Source organism: Manis javanica, chromosome 5 (assembly GCF_040802235.1).
Source record: "Manis javanica isolate MJ-LG chromosome 5, MJ_LKY, whole genome shotgun sequence".
Classification (NCBI taxonomy): Eukaryota; Metazoa; Chordata; class Mammalia; order Pholidota; family Manidae; genus Manis; species Manis javanica.
Window position 1 is genome coordinate 103653038 of NC_133160.1, and position 16224 is coordinate 103669261.

Below are 16224 nucleotides of genomic sequence, written 5' to 3' on the forward strand. Positions count from 1 at the left end.
GCCCTGGTTGGGGACCCAACTCAAGGCAATTTAGGAAAGAAGAATTAATCAGATTAGCTTTGAGAGACAGATTTTATTAACCTTTTATTCCCCATTGCAGGGTACTTTCAACTACTCAGACTTAAGAGCATTTAGTTCATCTGTAGTATTGGTTTGTTTAATTTCTATTCAAGAGCACAGACACTGTTTTTGAAAACTTGCCTGAGCAATTAAAAAAAAAACAATTGATAGTGCATTATAAACTGCCATTTGTCTGCTTTCAGAAAGTAATGAAATTTCTGATAATTGGAAACCACTCATTGTTCAGTGCATAATATGGTTCTAATATAGACAAATTATTTAACTCTGAAAAATAACCATATTTCATCAGTTTCTTGAAAATTGCACATATTACTACTATACCTTTAGTAATTTGGCAGATTATTGGTAAGACTGTTAAACAAATACTGAACTCCATCACAATGGGGTTCATATAATGAACTGTTATTGGTGCTCTGGTGCATATAAAGTTTAGAAAAAAATGGAGCATACTAAACAGTGTCATTAGCCAAGAAAAAAATAAATAAAAATAAAAGTACCTATTATTTAGTGCTATATAAACATTATTCTATCTAAATGTTTATTTTCCAGTCAGGAGGTTAAAATTTTAAGAAGTTCTATACATCAAAAATTTTAAATACGTTTGGAAAACTTCTTCTATATGTATAGATTCAAGGAAATCTAAGAACAAATTTTTCTTAAATGATTTCCGATTTAATTTTATACTAACACTGACCCTTCTTGTTTGAAGCTTTATAAAAAATCATGCATCTTTTGGCAATCATCAAACTTTAAAGGTTAAGAAGAAAACACAAAGCATGTTTCAATAGGACATGATATCATTTTCTTTGATCTAGCTGCTGAATTAGTGGAGAACGTGAAAAACACACTGAAAAATAATGCTATTGAAAACGTTTGTGAGCATTTTTCAACAAGGCAGCAGAACACAGGCAGAAAAAGTGGAACAAAACCATACTAAATATTTAATTAGGGCAAAAGGAACAGAAAACAAAAGACTTGATGGTTGTCATATGGTTCAGAACATGACCGATACGGAAAAAATGTTAATTCAATGCTCAAAGATGGATTAGAAGGAGCAACTTTGTACAATTTAGATTTCTCATATCTGATTCTCATCACTTTTGAGATTAACGTGTCGAGGTCCTGATGTTGTCCAAGATATTTTGACAGAAAGCATTCAGGAATATAAGTGTTGACCACTGGGGTAATATTTGCCAGATAGAGCTACATGTGTAGAGTGACAGAAAATTGGTACAGAAATCAGAGTGGCAGGCTCAAATTTGTTACTAATGAAAATCTTTTGTAAGTGGTGTTATTCAATTTAACATTTCTTCAACCCATAAGAATTCCTTCATTCCTTCTTTTCCCAGAAGAGAAAATGCATTTTATCCATAACTCTGCCACGAATTAACTCTATGACCATGGACCAATCACTTATACTGATTTGCAAATTGAACAAGGGCGGCATTAGATAATCTCTAAACTTTTTCCCATCACTAACATTCTATAATGCTGTGAAAATAGGATTATCTTGAAGATTAAGGAAAGAATACATTCAGACATTTTACTCAGTGAGAAAGTGCTATTTAAATCTATGATATAAAAGAAGTCATTAGGGATTGAGTAGGTACTGACTAAAGAGATCTCTTCAGCAAGAAATCATGCCCAGCAGCAAGAACTCAAGAGAAGACCAACAGAATTCATGTTCCCCAATTCCAGTTTTATTATGTAGAATTGGACCATTTTATGTACTTTTTGGCAAGAACTGTATTTTATAGCTGAATTTTACATTCCTAAAAATGGAGAAGACGGGAGGAAATGCTGACATGATGTTTTAGAGCAGCAAAGGGCACAGCTGCAGTTACTGAGACCCTAGAGGTCAAAAAGCAATGTTGCAATTCAGTTGTTTTCTCCATCCTCTAATTACAGTATGCTGAGATCTCTAATATGCCATGTTACATATGGCTATGTAGGGTGCTCACATAATCATCCACCTAATTTTTATGAGGGTGAAGGGGCTGAGGGTTATTATTAACAACTGCAAGGACAACCAGCACAAACTGGGAGTGTTTTGGGCAAATGAAGACACACAGTCACTCTATTTGCTTGTGTTTCTATTTTTTGTTATAAAGATCTTTGCTTTAAATATTGTTTCATTGTCCCTTATTTTTAAAATTAATCTCAATTACTATTTGCTCTGAATTATTCTTAAACTGGGATTTTATCAAGTTCCATCATTAATTAGCTATGTGACTTCAAGAAATTTGGAAGAAAATTCTTTGAATTTTACTTTCCAGATAAGAGCATTATTAGGGCATATGGTATCTTCTTAGAAAGAGCCTAACATATGGTATCTTCTTAGAAAAAATAAAGGGACTTCCTTTAATTAGTACAGACCAATGTTTTTCACTTACAAGTCCTCTAAGATGACTGGGAGAGCGGATCTGAGAGCATAAGAGCTGTCTTCTCTCTCCTCAGTTCTGCTCGGCAGGTCCTTTTTGTTTTATTTATGGACAATATCTGTATTGGTATGGAGGATATGTCTTCTAGTCTTGTTCCAATTTTTAAGGTGCGCTCTCATATTAATGTTAGTTAATCCTGAGCGAAGGATCTATCTGAATATTTCTGGGTGTGATGGCAATTTTGAAGTGTGGAAATCTTTATGGGCTCAAAGGCATGCCATGCCTTTCTGGTGTGTGAAAGCCCAAGTCTTCATTTATTTCATTCACAAGGAAATGCCAGTTTACTTCCTCTTTTTGGACTCTTCGATCACTGGAGTTCTGTAACATTGCACTATCCTCATTCTCCACGAATTTCTCTAAGTCCCTCTCTTCCTCGTTCTTCCCCATCGCCTCCCCTTCTCCTCCTCCTTCTTTGTCATCATCTTCTTTGTAGACTTGAACTTCCTCTGGTCAACCTTGAAACCTTGGTGCCTCATGGTCCACTCTGGCCCTTTACTCTTTTCTGCACACCTTCCATGAGTGACCTCTTCTATTATCTTAAGTTTACCAAACACCTCTTGCTAATAGTTTCAAATCTTTACATCTCTAGCCAACAGCATTTCTGTGAACATTAGATTGTATATTTAATTCTCAAACAGACATTTTTGCCCACGTGGCACTAAGGCTCACCTCCTTACCAATGTCACTCCCACTTTTCCTTCTCTATTTCTTGAGACGGCTCCTCCAATGAAATTGCCCAGCTACTCAGCTTAGAAATCTGCAAGTCATTCTTCTTTCCCATTGAACACCTTCAATCAAACAAAATTCTACCGATTTGATTTATTAATATTTATTAATTATCCTTGAATCTATATTTTCTATCCATTCTTACATTCCTTACTCCAGACAGACCTTTAAACATTTTTTCTAGATCATGCAGTCTTCCTAACTCTTCTTTCTGCTTTCAGTTTCGTCTTTCTTCAACCCAGCCATAGATTTGGCCATGCTGTTCTCTTATGTTCCTCGGTGGTTTCTCTTCCGCTGCAGGAAGAAGTCTTTTTTCCACATCATGGTAACCAGACCCTTATCGTTGATCGAGCCTTTGCCTGACTCATCTGCTTCTCTAGGCACAGCCTTTTTGCCATTTCTGACCACGTATGTTATATTTTATTATCTCAGAGCTGCTTCCAGTTCTCTTTGCATGTGCATGCGCATGTACCCAAACAGATCAACATGAGCCACGGCCGCCACCACTGTGTTTTACAGATTCTGTGCCTTTGGCCTGGAGTCATCCTTTCCCCTTCTCCTTTCATCTTGACAAACTCTTACACATGTTTTGCTCCCTAAACTAGTGCAGATGTCATCTGCTCTGAGCAGAAAAGGTTTTGCTAGAGTTTTGTTAAGGTTTCTTTACTCTGCCCCCATATGCCATGTATGTATTTCCTTCAGATTGTGTCATACTGCACATTATCTGTTTTGCATCAGTCTTACCCCACTAAATTTCAAGCTCCTTGAAGTCAGCAGTCACATTATACAGTTTTATAATCTTCATTTCTCATATATCTGGCACATATTAGGTACTCAAGACTTTTACTGAATGAATGAGTTTTACAAATGAATAAATTAATTATAATATTTACTAAAATGACTATTTGTCCATGTGTTTCTCATTTAACAAAAACAATTTGCACATGAATATATACTAATTAATATATGATAAATAATAAAGTATATTTAATCCATATTAAGTAATTCATGTGAATTCATATGCACTTCATATGAATTGTGGTTCAATTTCTGCAAGAGTTTCAGTCAAGGAAGTAGAAGTCAAAATCTCCAGAAATAAAAGAGGAAATCTTCAGTCCCTTGAAGAATATTCAAAAGCATGCAAGTCACAAGCCCTAACAACTCTTCTTATATTATCCTTAATTTCTTCTCATCCTTAATTTTCTCACATCAAAAAATGTTCTAATCTACTAAACTCTCTTAAAATACTCTCTGGAGTACTCCTCTTTATCTCCACTCCCAGTATCTTTTTTAAATTAGATTGTTACCTGAAAAGAGAGAATCATTTTCTGTTTAATAGGTAGGGAAATGAAACAACTGAGTGATAGAACACTAGCTTGTCTTTAACAGGTAGAGTCAAGGAGTGTTAGGGACCATCACATGCTAAGGATTGCTGCCCAGGCACATAGATACATATGACATTACTCTCTTTGGATTATTAGTGAATTACTCTGTTATATTGTTATATAGAAGACATCTTTATGTCAGTGTAGTCTTCCACAGCAGGAGATTGAACTTCCTCTTAAAAACAAACAGAAAACCCCTGAACCTGTAGCCCTTTTGACCATAACTATAATGCAAGTGTGTTTAAAGCAGCCCTCTTGGTTTATTGAAAGGAAAAGTCTTGTGTTCAATGCTTTCTTTCTTTGTTGTTTGTTTGTGGTTAGAATCTATGTACTTTGTGCTTTATGCATCAGCAATAGCTGTATGCTAAAGCTCCAAGGAAAACCTCTCTTAAAATAGTTTTGTTGCAAAGAGAAAATGGCATTTGCAAACTTTGGCATAGTTTATAGATGTACTCTTGAGCCATGTTCAGTTTTCAAACTTGAATGGAAAAATCCACTGCCTGGAGAAGTCAGCCACAGAGAATCCTAGCTGAGTACATTGTTAGAAGAAGAAAGTGTGCAGAGCTCTGGGGGCCTCTGAGAGATTGTGCCCACGGTGTCTGGCAGGTGACCTCATGTCAGCATTACGCTTGCTCAGGAAGAGGCAAAGCAGGAAACCTGCCACTTGGCAGGGCGTCTTTACATAAACAGAGTTTGGCTTTGCATAGCGGATTTAGATGACAGGTTCACACATTTGCAAAAATAATCTCGTTTTACTCATTCACTCATCAAATCACACTATTCCTATAATTTAGGAGTCATTTATACTTTGGGGTGGAAGGTCCTGCCTCAGTCGGGTCCTGAGGGCAGTGCCTGGTCATCCCAGTCCCCTTGCTGGGCAGCATCAGTGTTTCTGTGGTTCTGAGCTCCTCATAGCAAGAAGAATGCTGATACCATAGTCAGACTGAAGGTTCTGTCATATCGTATCTCCCAGAGAAGGCTAACCAAGGGGCCACTTGGGTGCAAGGGGGTCCACCTCTTTAGGCAACTGGTAGCATCTTCTGCTTGAGGAGAAAAAATATCTTAAATCATTTCAATATAGGACACACAGCTGTATGTAAAGGTTTTATGCTTCAGAAAAAAGTACAAGGTTGATTAGATCTATGTATTCCTTTATACTGAGAACAAGTGCTATGGTCTTTTGAGGGTATTAAAGACAATTCTTCAAGACGGTCTAAAAACAGAACAAAATCTTAGTAGGGTTCTGCTATAGTGCAAATGAATGGAAGAAGCAGATATAGGCCCTTTTAATCAAGTGTCTCATTTGCTTTTTAAAAACTGGCTGTTACTTGCTTCCACTTGGGTTTTGAATCAGAAGGTTTGGGGATGCGAACTCTCAGGATTTGGAGTCTGCTGCTTTATTTGGTCAGCAGCAAACTCTGGCATATAAATGAATCCTCCATAAGTTTGTGGGGAAAGTTTAACCTCTGTGCCACTGTAATGACTCCATGATTTATATGGTATCATGGTCGCCACCACCGAATAGCATTTAATGAACAGCCCGGCACCACCATCTGCTGTAAGACTGGGTTATGTTTGGGTTATTACACAAAACTTACTGTTTTTTTTCTTCTGTAGCCTCCACCTCAGATTTATGACAAACAGTTGGACGAGAGAGAACACACCATTGAAGAATGGAAAGGTGACTCTGCTAGTTAAATAAAATATACTTATGGCTTTATTGAAACTCAGGAAGTATTGTCAAAGATATTCCTTTTAAAACAATTTAGCAACAGATGATTTTAGAATTGCTATCCTCAGACTATTTTTGAAACTCCTAAAACTTCATCTATTTCTCATACTAATGACAATATTATATTTCCTCAGTAATGAAATGAGTTAATTACTTTTAAATAGTATTGCTTATCAAAGTATTTGTCATGATGGAGGGCAGGCTTCAATTTGAAATTTCACAGTTAAATATTCCATGTTTGTACATAAAATGATCATATAAAATGGATAAAATTGAGATGATTTTAGACATTATAAAATATAGCTAGTGTTTGAATTCATTCACTTGATTTATAGAACTTTAGAATTAAATTAGAAAATATGTATATCTAAGTGACAGACTTATTTCTCCTTTAAAGTAAAAAAAGAATGAATCAATATATTAATTCTTTTTTTTCCAGCAAAACTTTCCCAAACACAAACTGCATGTTCAAGATTATACTCACGGTAAAACAAAGCAGAAACTAAATTGTTAAACTATTATAACTACAGAAGAGAATAAATATGAGAAAGCCAAATGCACATCACAACAAGTGATTAGTTTGTTATCATAACATCATGACAAAATGAGGGGGAACATAAAGGGATGATCTGGAGGGTAGAAATGTTGGAGCTACCTTGAGTGAATTAGTGATTGTAAACTGGGAAAACAAAAAGCAGAGAAAAATACCAGAATGGGGACATATGGGGGAGGTGAAAGGTAGGAATGAACAAAATGTGTTATACAGTTAGTAAAGGGTTCCACTGATCAAGGGGCCCTTTGGAGAATATTGAAAATGAACACATATAAATAGTAAAAAATGATGCTAAATAGTAGAGAGAAAACACTCGACCTAAATAAGGACAAGGAGGCATTCTTAGGGTATTGTTTGAGTAGGTGAGTGTAAAGAAACAAATCACTTGAGGAAGACAGACATCGACTAAATTGTGAGAAACTGGAGAAAGAAATATACATAAAAGATGATGATTATATAAATTGCAAGGCATTGCTAAGCAAGAATGTGTATTATTGAATTATTTTTATCTAAAGGGGGTAAAGTAGAAAGAAATGAAGATATACAAGTTCAATTCTAGTTAAAAAAAAAAAGCAAAAATGGATGTTAGTTTGGGAATAAATATAATAGTTTTTAATGTATGGTTTTAGGCAAGGTTAGCTTTAACCTAAGATTTGAGTCTGGAAAAAAGAAGTGAGATTTGGAAAATAATAGTTTAAAGTCATGAGAATATGCACATCTCTTAATGAATGAATAAAAAAGAACAAAAGATCCTTAAGAGATAAAGTTAGAATGCATCAGATCTCCAAAAGAATTATATTCTCCATAAATTTATTTGGTCAAATGTGTTATTAAGCACCTAGTTTTGCCAGGCTCTGTGATTGTGCAAGAAATGTAGAAATACAGAAGTAAAGGAATCCCTATGAGTTTAAAATTTACTCAACCCCATCAAAATGTTATTATTTGTCATTAATAAATTTTCTGTATGGATTAAGGAGAAATTTGTTTTTATAGCACTGATAACTGTTTCTTACAGAACTTATCTACAAGGAAGTTATGAATTCAGAAGAAAAGACTAAAAATGGTGTTGTAAAAGGACAACCTTCTCCTTCAGGTACTCACTCTCAGTGAATAACCTATGAACCAGTACTTGTGTATTCTTCTAGGCCTGGAAGAGGGATTGTGGCCAATAATACTGCTTATAAAGCATATGAACAAATATCACATAACTAGATCTAATGATTTTAGTTTTATTCCTTTTGATATTCAGTGTGGCATTCATTCTGATTATTCTAATTGTGATGACCTAGCACTTCAGTTCTTTCACAACTAGTTTAAGATAATGGTGAATCTTGAGGAAATGTTAACATGGGCTGGTTAAAGGGTAACTTATCCTCATCAAAATGAGGAGTCAGAATGCCCTCTCAACCAGCAAGTCAACGTAGAGGTAAGGAATCCCTCCAGCCAAAATCTCTGAGCTCACTCACTCCACTGAACTCTTTCCAAGGTTGGTGTGACAGTAGTTGAAGCATCAATCAAGAAGGGCTTTAAAATCAGCATGGAAAATCTTTCAGTCTGTGATCTACAGAATCTAACACACATTTGTACATACATGTATATATCTTGCTAATCCTAGTAATGTGCTTTAGGATTATTTGAGATAACTTACTTATGCTTATTAATGCTTATATGTTTTTATTAAGACCTACATTCTGAATATAAATAGAATGTATAAAGAGTTTTAGAAAATGTCATGGCTTATCTTCAGCTTTAAACTATACTGAACTTATGCTGGCAAGAATGTAGGCTACACATGATTAGTTAGGAGGAAAATGAATGTGGTGTCCTGCATCTGATTAACAGTTTTTTCCCATGCACTTTAAACAGTTGCAGGGGAAAAGATGTAGGATACATAAACCAGTTCTTCATACGATAGTGCTTTTTGAATAATTTGTTTGCACCCACAACCGCCATGGCCCCCAAACAGACACAGTTCAGTTATGACATGTTTTCTCACCTCTAGACTCGGAGAAATGTTCAATTCTATCCCAAGTTTTTTCTTTCCTTAAAGAGGCTTAGGGGAATCATTGGGATTGTCTGCCTGCCCTTCTTATTCATCCCGGCATACAGACCCACTCAAGTCTGCAGAAGCTGCTTCTGACTTAGCGGCATGCTCTGTCTGCTGCTGGTCAGAGAGCCCCCAGACCGCACCCAGCAGCCTCAGGATGCCATCTGCCCAGGCAGAAATACTCCTCATCGTAAGAGTTCCCGTAATGGCCAGAACATATTTTCCTGTAATAATTTAGAAGCTGAAATATCAGATTACAGTGAAGGGTGGCCTGGTATCATATTTGGCTGGACAAGTTTTAGCAGAGTCTCTTCTAGTCATCTTTAGCTCAAATTATCATTAATTCACACCCTTTTCTTTTTTCAAAGAGCTCAGAAACATGCCGCCTACCTTAGGACTCCCCATCATGCTCTTTTTTCACCTCCATTTTCCCTCAACCCAACCAGGTCTCCACAACAGCTAATCTGCGATGATATAAAATCCACTATTCTCTTTTCAGTACTTCTCACGAAACTTCTACAAAAATCTTGTTCCCATGATTCATTTTATGAAAACCTGTACAGCTCAGGGAAGGCAAAATGGGGCTGGGGATGGTGTACATGAGATCAACTAGCCATTAAAGGGAGTGGTCTGCCATATGAAGAAAAGTTTAAATATTTGGTAAAGGAACAAAGTTTGTATACAATTAAGGCATAATTCCTATGCAAAAACAAAGTGAGTACCTATAGAAGTTTCTTTTAACACATAAATGAGGAAATTGGCAGAATGGCAAAGGTAGTTCAGTGAAGATATGAGAAATTAGGGTTTCTGTAATCTGTGGAAGAAAGAATGCTGAAATAAAGTCACTAAGGTAAATAAAAACTTGTAAATGTCCTACAGGGCAGCTCAACCTAACTTTGTGGTTACCTTTTCAAAAGGCAGAATAAAACATGGTTTTACTTTATCAGTTTTCTTCTAGTTTATAGTGTTGTAAAACATCTGGATCCTAATCAGTTGAGAATATTAAGTCAAAGTTATGTTCTATAAAACAGCCTGATGACTCTCAGGTGGACTTGGTAGAAAATGCTGAAGCTTGATATTAAAAGGTTGCATAGTCATTTTTTTTTTTTTTTGCCCTAATCCCAAGTGTTGGATAGTTTTCCTGACATATACAATTTCTGCATGCTATGCATGGGTGGACTAAGGTCTAGACCAAGTAAATCCTTCTATGTTTGCAAGTACATTTAAGGGGAATAAAGCCAAAGACTAGTTTATATAGCAGTTTGTTATTTTTGGAAGGACTAAAAAATAAATGCATTCCACTGAATTATTTAATGATGAATATGACTTAGCCTTAGAGAAATCAGAATATTGGGCCAGGATGTATGAGATAGCTGCCAATTTGGATTCAATTTGTTTAAAATCAAACATACCACTCTATTTAGATCCACTCCAACAGTAAATTTTTCCCTCTACTTTCCTATTCCTGTTACTGCCAGCTCTTTTTTCCCAGCCTCCGAGCCTGAAATCCCCAACTGATCTTTTACTCCATATTTAGATTATCACTGATGGTCACTTTTCCTCCTAAAAGTTTTGCTAGCTACAAGTCATACATCTGTTTCCTTCCCATTAACACCACTATGATTGAAATTTTTCTGATTTCCTGACCTCAGTCTCTGCCAAATTGATCTTTCAAAAGTATAGGTTTGTTCAAGAATTCTACTGACCAGCACTCTCCGATGGCTTTGCATCACTTACACTGTAAGCCTAACTTCTTCCTGACACTGAAGGCCCTCTGTAATGACACATCACAAGTTTTTCTACCTCTCATGTTAAACCCCTCTAGGGTCCTACATTACCACTCTCTTCCTTGACCTCTTGGAGCATTCCATTCTAAAGTGTTTTCTTATCAAATTATTCTCAAGTGTTCTCTTATCTTGTCCCAAATTATTTTCACATTGTCCCAGAAGACTTTTCATATCTTCCCAATGAATAGGATCTTTCCTTTCTATAGGTCCTACTAGTCCCTGCATTTAAAATATTACTCCTTATTGATTTTAAATTCATTGAGAAGAAAGACTATGTATTCATCTTTGTGGACCATATAGCGTCTAAGTGCTGTGCCTTGCTCCTCATAATAGTAGCTTGATAAATATTTATTAATTTGAAAATTGCTGCTCAGGTCCTCATTCAGCATGAGGCTATTCCAAAGACATAATTCAAGACAGGATCATAGCTTTAATACAGTACACAGTTCAGTGCATTCATAGGCCAGTAAATATTGAGTCACCCTATCAATCACCATGAAGGTAAATGAGCCAAGAGTCAAGTATGCGATTCGCTGCTGTGGGCATTCGCTCATGCTTCAGATGACTTTGCTGCTTCCACGTGGTTATTTGATTTATTCATTTTGGGGAATGTATGTCCCTAAATTTTTTTGCAGGTCAGTTTATTTTAGTGTGTTAATGATTAATTCTGAAATATGCTGCATAGGCTTGCCTGTACGTGAGAAGGCCAAACCATTTTTTAACCATTAGAACTACCTGTAACAGTCATGAGTTATCTGCCTTATACACATGACCTAAATTATTGTTGACTGGTTTAACCAATTGAGAGTTAAATGACTGTGGATTCAATCATCATTATATGACTTTAAAGAAAAATATTCATGGCTTAATTTCAAGAAGTCATATGTATACTATATATTATATAGCATAGTTATGCATGATATCTTTGTATGCTTCAGGTAGAAGCATAGGCTGGATGCAGCTGGAGCTGAGTACCAGCTCACGAGAGCCAGTTGTGCACATCTCTCCCAAGTATGAGTCTGTTGCCCTCATGCTGATAGCTTGAAGTGCACCATGCAGGATTTAAGAAATGGAAATTGACTAAATACAAATCAGGGTACTTTTTTCCCCTGGAGAGCCAATTGTTGAATTTTTAGCATACCTCTGTGTGTGTGTGTGTGTGTATAAGTGTCTGTGTTTGTTATGTGTGTGATATATATGCATTAAACTATGTTGGAAAGAAAAAGCATTACTAAAAAAAACCTTTGAAAATTCAGCTTTTTTGCATCTTTATTATATTCATCTTTTCTCATTAATGTTTGTATATCATATTTTATTCTATAAGTAGCTAGGATGAAGTAATATTACAACATCCTTTATTTTTCAGTCATGGCAACACTGGGAATACAGCAGCAAGGAAATAGGTGAAAGCAGTTTCTTCTCAGTGACAAAATTGTTCTAATACCCAAAGCCATGTTTTAGTGATGCTTTTAAAATGTAAATAGGAAGTTAAATATTCCTATGTAGAATAGTACATAGGTTTGAAATTTATTGATGGAATTGTTATATATCAATAAGAAATAAATCTAAACTTTAGATTCATCTCTAAAGAAATAATTCTGCTCTTTTCTGCTATCTGATTTCACTTGCACAGTGATTTATTTTCAAGAATATCATGGTTGCTTGCTTTCTGAATTGATTCATAAAGGCTGCTGAGTGAATAGCAGTCCATGAATAGAAAGTAATTTTCTTCTGAAAGCGTTTGTTATTGAATGTCAGAGCTAGAACAAGTAAAGGAGATCATGTAATCCAAATATTCTCAGTCTGTCCACCATTCCCATTCCACCTGAGAAGTAAACCTCCCATAAATAATAGTGACTCACCAAGATAAGGATGCTTAGCATCAGGAAAGGCAGAGGTTCTAAATGGAGGATAAAGCTCCACAGGGGATTTTAATGTACAGCCTTCCCCCCATACCATCCATGTTCACCACCAGAATATCTTTCCTAATTAAAGTCACTGATCTAGTACAATAACTTTACTTTTTTATTTAAAAAACTCAGCCCCAAGCAAGTTAAGCCTCAAGATCTTGGGAAAGAGAAGGGAAAACATCAGTGATTTTTGTTTCTTTGCTTCATTCTGGTATTTATTCTAATTCTCTGTTTGCTTTTTTGTATTTGGATGAGTCAGGAAGAGAATTCCTTTTAAAAAGCAGAGCAACATTTTCCTTGAAGTAAAGAGTTCCTTTTAGCTACATAACTTCTAGCTGATAAATTTTCATTAGCACAAATTTGTTCTTTCCATGAAACCTAAATTTCTCTTTTTTTGAGTAAAATTGAAAGTAGCTAGTTTGCAATCCTATTAGCATTTTCAGTTACTTTTAATATTTTGACAAAAATTTGTAATTATTGATGACAACACATTCTTTTTTATTATTATTTTTTTAATTGTAGTTGACATACAAGATTAGTTTCAGTGCACAAGATAGTGATTAAGCAATTAGAATACAATTATTACAAAAGTTCGCCATGACATGGAGTTAGCATCTGTCATCATACAAAGCCATTACATTACTGACTACATTCCCTATGCTGGACCAGCCATTCCTGCCACATGTTTATTTTGTAAATGGAAGTTTTACCGCTTTGTTCCCTTCACCTGTTTTGCCCATCCTGCTATCCTTCTCCTCTAGCAACCACCAGCTTGTTCTTTGTATTTATGAGTTTATTTCTAGTTTGCTGGTTAGTTTACTTATTTTATTTTTTAGATTCCACACAAACCATTTTTAATGGATATCTCTACTACTTTCTCTGAAAACAATAAAGAAAGAAGGTATATTTATGATATTGCAATATCCTGGGCAAATTATAACCAGTTCGCTTCAGTTTAATTCTGTTTAAGACATTTTCACAAACTGTTTGGCATCAAATTAACAACTTGAAGCAAAGGCCAATGTCCTAATCATTTTATTTCTGTTTAGTTTCATGGTTCACAGAGTTTATTTATTACTTATATGAAAACAGACTTGAAGAGAACATCCAGTAAAGTCAGAAGTGGCTACAGTCAAGAAGGCATTCATTATAGTGCAACAGAAACAAAGATTTTTCCCGTATAACTGGGGACTGGTTAATATTTAATAACCACCTCTTTTTTAGAAAAGGACTGATTATAGCATTTACCAATTTCTGTGTTGTAAATATTCTCACTGTGACCAATCTCAAGATACTGATGTGACATGAATGGAGGCAGATTTGGAAAGAGATGCTAATAATTGGCTCTCAGAAGCCACTAAAAACCAGCCACTCCAGCAATTTACTAGACAGTATACATGATTCTCCCACCTCAGTACTATCTAGAGAGGACCCCTTCCCATACAAGAAGCAGAGGTAATGGGAATTTTATAGAGGCAGCATTAGAAGAGAAGCATTCATTCTCTCTTCATGAATTTGTGCTATAAAAAAAATAAGGAACAAAGTAGGTGAGGATCCCAGAGAGCCAGCTGGGGGACAAAAGAGGGCAAAGACAACTGAGACACAGCGATTTCCCTGAGCCAAAACAGTGACAGTCTCACCAGTGTTACAGCAGAGAGGAATTCACTTTCCTTCACAGAACCACCAGGAAGAATACACAAAAGATACTTACTGTTGGCTGAATGGAGTACTTACCCTGGGCTGGGCAGGAGAGACTGAGGAAGATAGGAGAAATGAACAAGTGCAAAAAGAAGTAAAAAGAAGCAAGGGGAACAAAAGCACGAGATAATCATGTAGCAAAACTATATATTGTAACAGGCTGACTCCTATGGCATAACACTTTGACTGTTCCAAAAGTGTGTTGAAAATATGCTGGTCATTAAAACAGGTGCAGTAGGTGTGCTGGGTATTTCATAAGCATAACCTGCATCATGAGCCCCTGTATGTGATGAGTTTGTTAAAAGCTATGCCAGCTTTTGCTACCTTCCTCCAATATTATTTGTAGATGTAAATTTCTGTCTTTCTGGGGAAATTTTCTCCGTGTTCTTGGTATAATTGCCCTAGCTGCCATCATTGTGAATTTGTGTTTATTTGTAAACATCAAATTTTGTTCCTGTAAGGAAGCTTTATCTCTGCTAAGTCCTATCTCTCCCTTGTTTGAATCACTACTCAGCTTTCACCATGATCCATATAATCAAGTCCCAGCAGGAAAGAAGAAAGATCCCACCCCAAGAGAAGCCAGGACTATTGTCTCGAGTTACTTTTAAATACTTTTAGCTTTGCATTATGCCAAAACTTTATTTTAAAACTTTCCAACTGGTTATTTGGTCATTATTTATTTATTTGTTTTCTTGTAAAGCAATTTAATTTTTCTCATAAATGTTCAATGTTTTCATTAATCTCTAGTGATCAAAAAGCAGTTTTGAAGTGGTAAAATTATAAATACATCTCTGCACATATCTGGCACCTCAGACAGTTGTTTCAGTGCTATCAATAGTCACCTAATACTTTGAAAGGAAGGTCACTTCCTTTTATTTTTTCTTTTCAACCACTGGACCATAGCTTTGCTTTTACATAAGCCACTTTCATCTTGACTCCTACAGAGAAAGATCCTAACTGTGTGCAAGTTTTATATTCATTAGTATGGTATTTTCAACAGGTTATCTCCTAAATAATAAAAATTTGGAATCATTAGCTTAAAAATAAAGTCATATTTATCAAGTCAGGAATTACTACATATTTTTCTTTTAAAAATTTATAACTAAATGAGAGAGCCTCACACCTCAGATAATACATACAATATAAAAAGTAATCATCTTTTTAACCACAGAAGGAGTAGGTATTCAGTTGTGGTATAATCAACCACTCACACATTAATAAAACCATCTGATCAGACTATTACAGATTTCAACTGAGTATAAAACATATTCAGATATATACTATCTTCAATGTTGAATTCAATGTTTAACAAGGTAGCTTATTTTTTACTTGCAATTAATAATGTAAACCAACAGTTGCTACCATATACCTTACTAGAGCTACATTCTTTTTGGAAATAAGAGAAAATACTATTTCTTTATGAAAATTCTCTTGCCAGAGGGAAGGATCTACTATATAACACCATTTAGGATTCCATTTATTTTTAACCTAGATGTCAGACTCCCTTTAAAACTCATGCAAACCAATATGCAGAACTGAATTTTCAGTAACAAATGTATTTGTGTGAAAAATATAATTTATTAGTCTTTTTTTTAGGTATGTATGGTCACACACATTTGATATTCACTCTTTTACTTAGTCTTCATTCCTCTGTGTACTAATTTATTTTCCCTGAGCAGTAGCCACCTCTGACTTACTTCAGTATTTTGCAAAGTAATTTTGCTGCAAAGAACCTTGCTCTCCATTTCTATACTTTTTAAGGCCTAAGACCAAGTGCTTTGGGGTATGTTTCTAGTAAAATTCTGAAGGAGAGCCATGTTATCCACCTCATTCCATTTTAATTATGTACTCTCATCTTTCAGAC

The 16224-nt window shown here is 35.4% G+C and overlaps 1 protein-coding gene across 8 annotated transcripts in view; it reads left to right on the top strand.

The window, feature by feature from the left end:
• The window catches only part of MAPK10 (mitogen-activated protein kinase 10), a 321575-nt gene that overhangs the window by 285812 nt on the left and 19539 nt on the right, over positions 1–16224 (top strand). For all 8 annotated transcript variants that reach the window (XM_037021186.2, XM_073237345.1, XM_073237344.1 and 5 more), the window contains 2 exons: positions 6251–6314; positions 7934–8011. In XM_037021186.2, coding sequence (XP_036877081.1) covers positions 6251–6314; positions 7934–8011 — 142 coding nt within the window. The remainder of the gene's footprint in view (positions 1–6250; positions 6315–7933; positions 8012–16224) is intronic.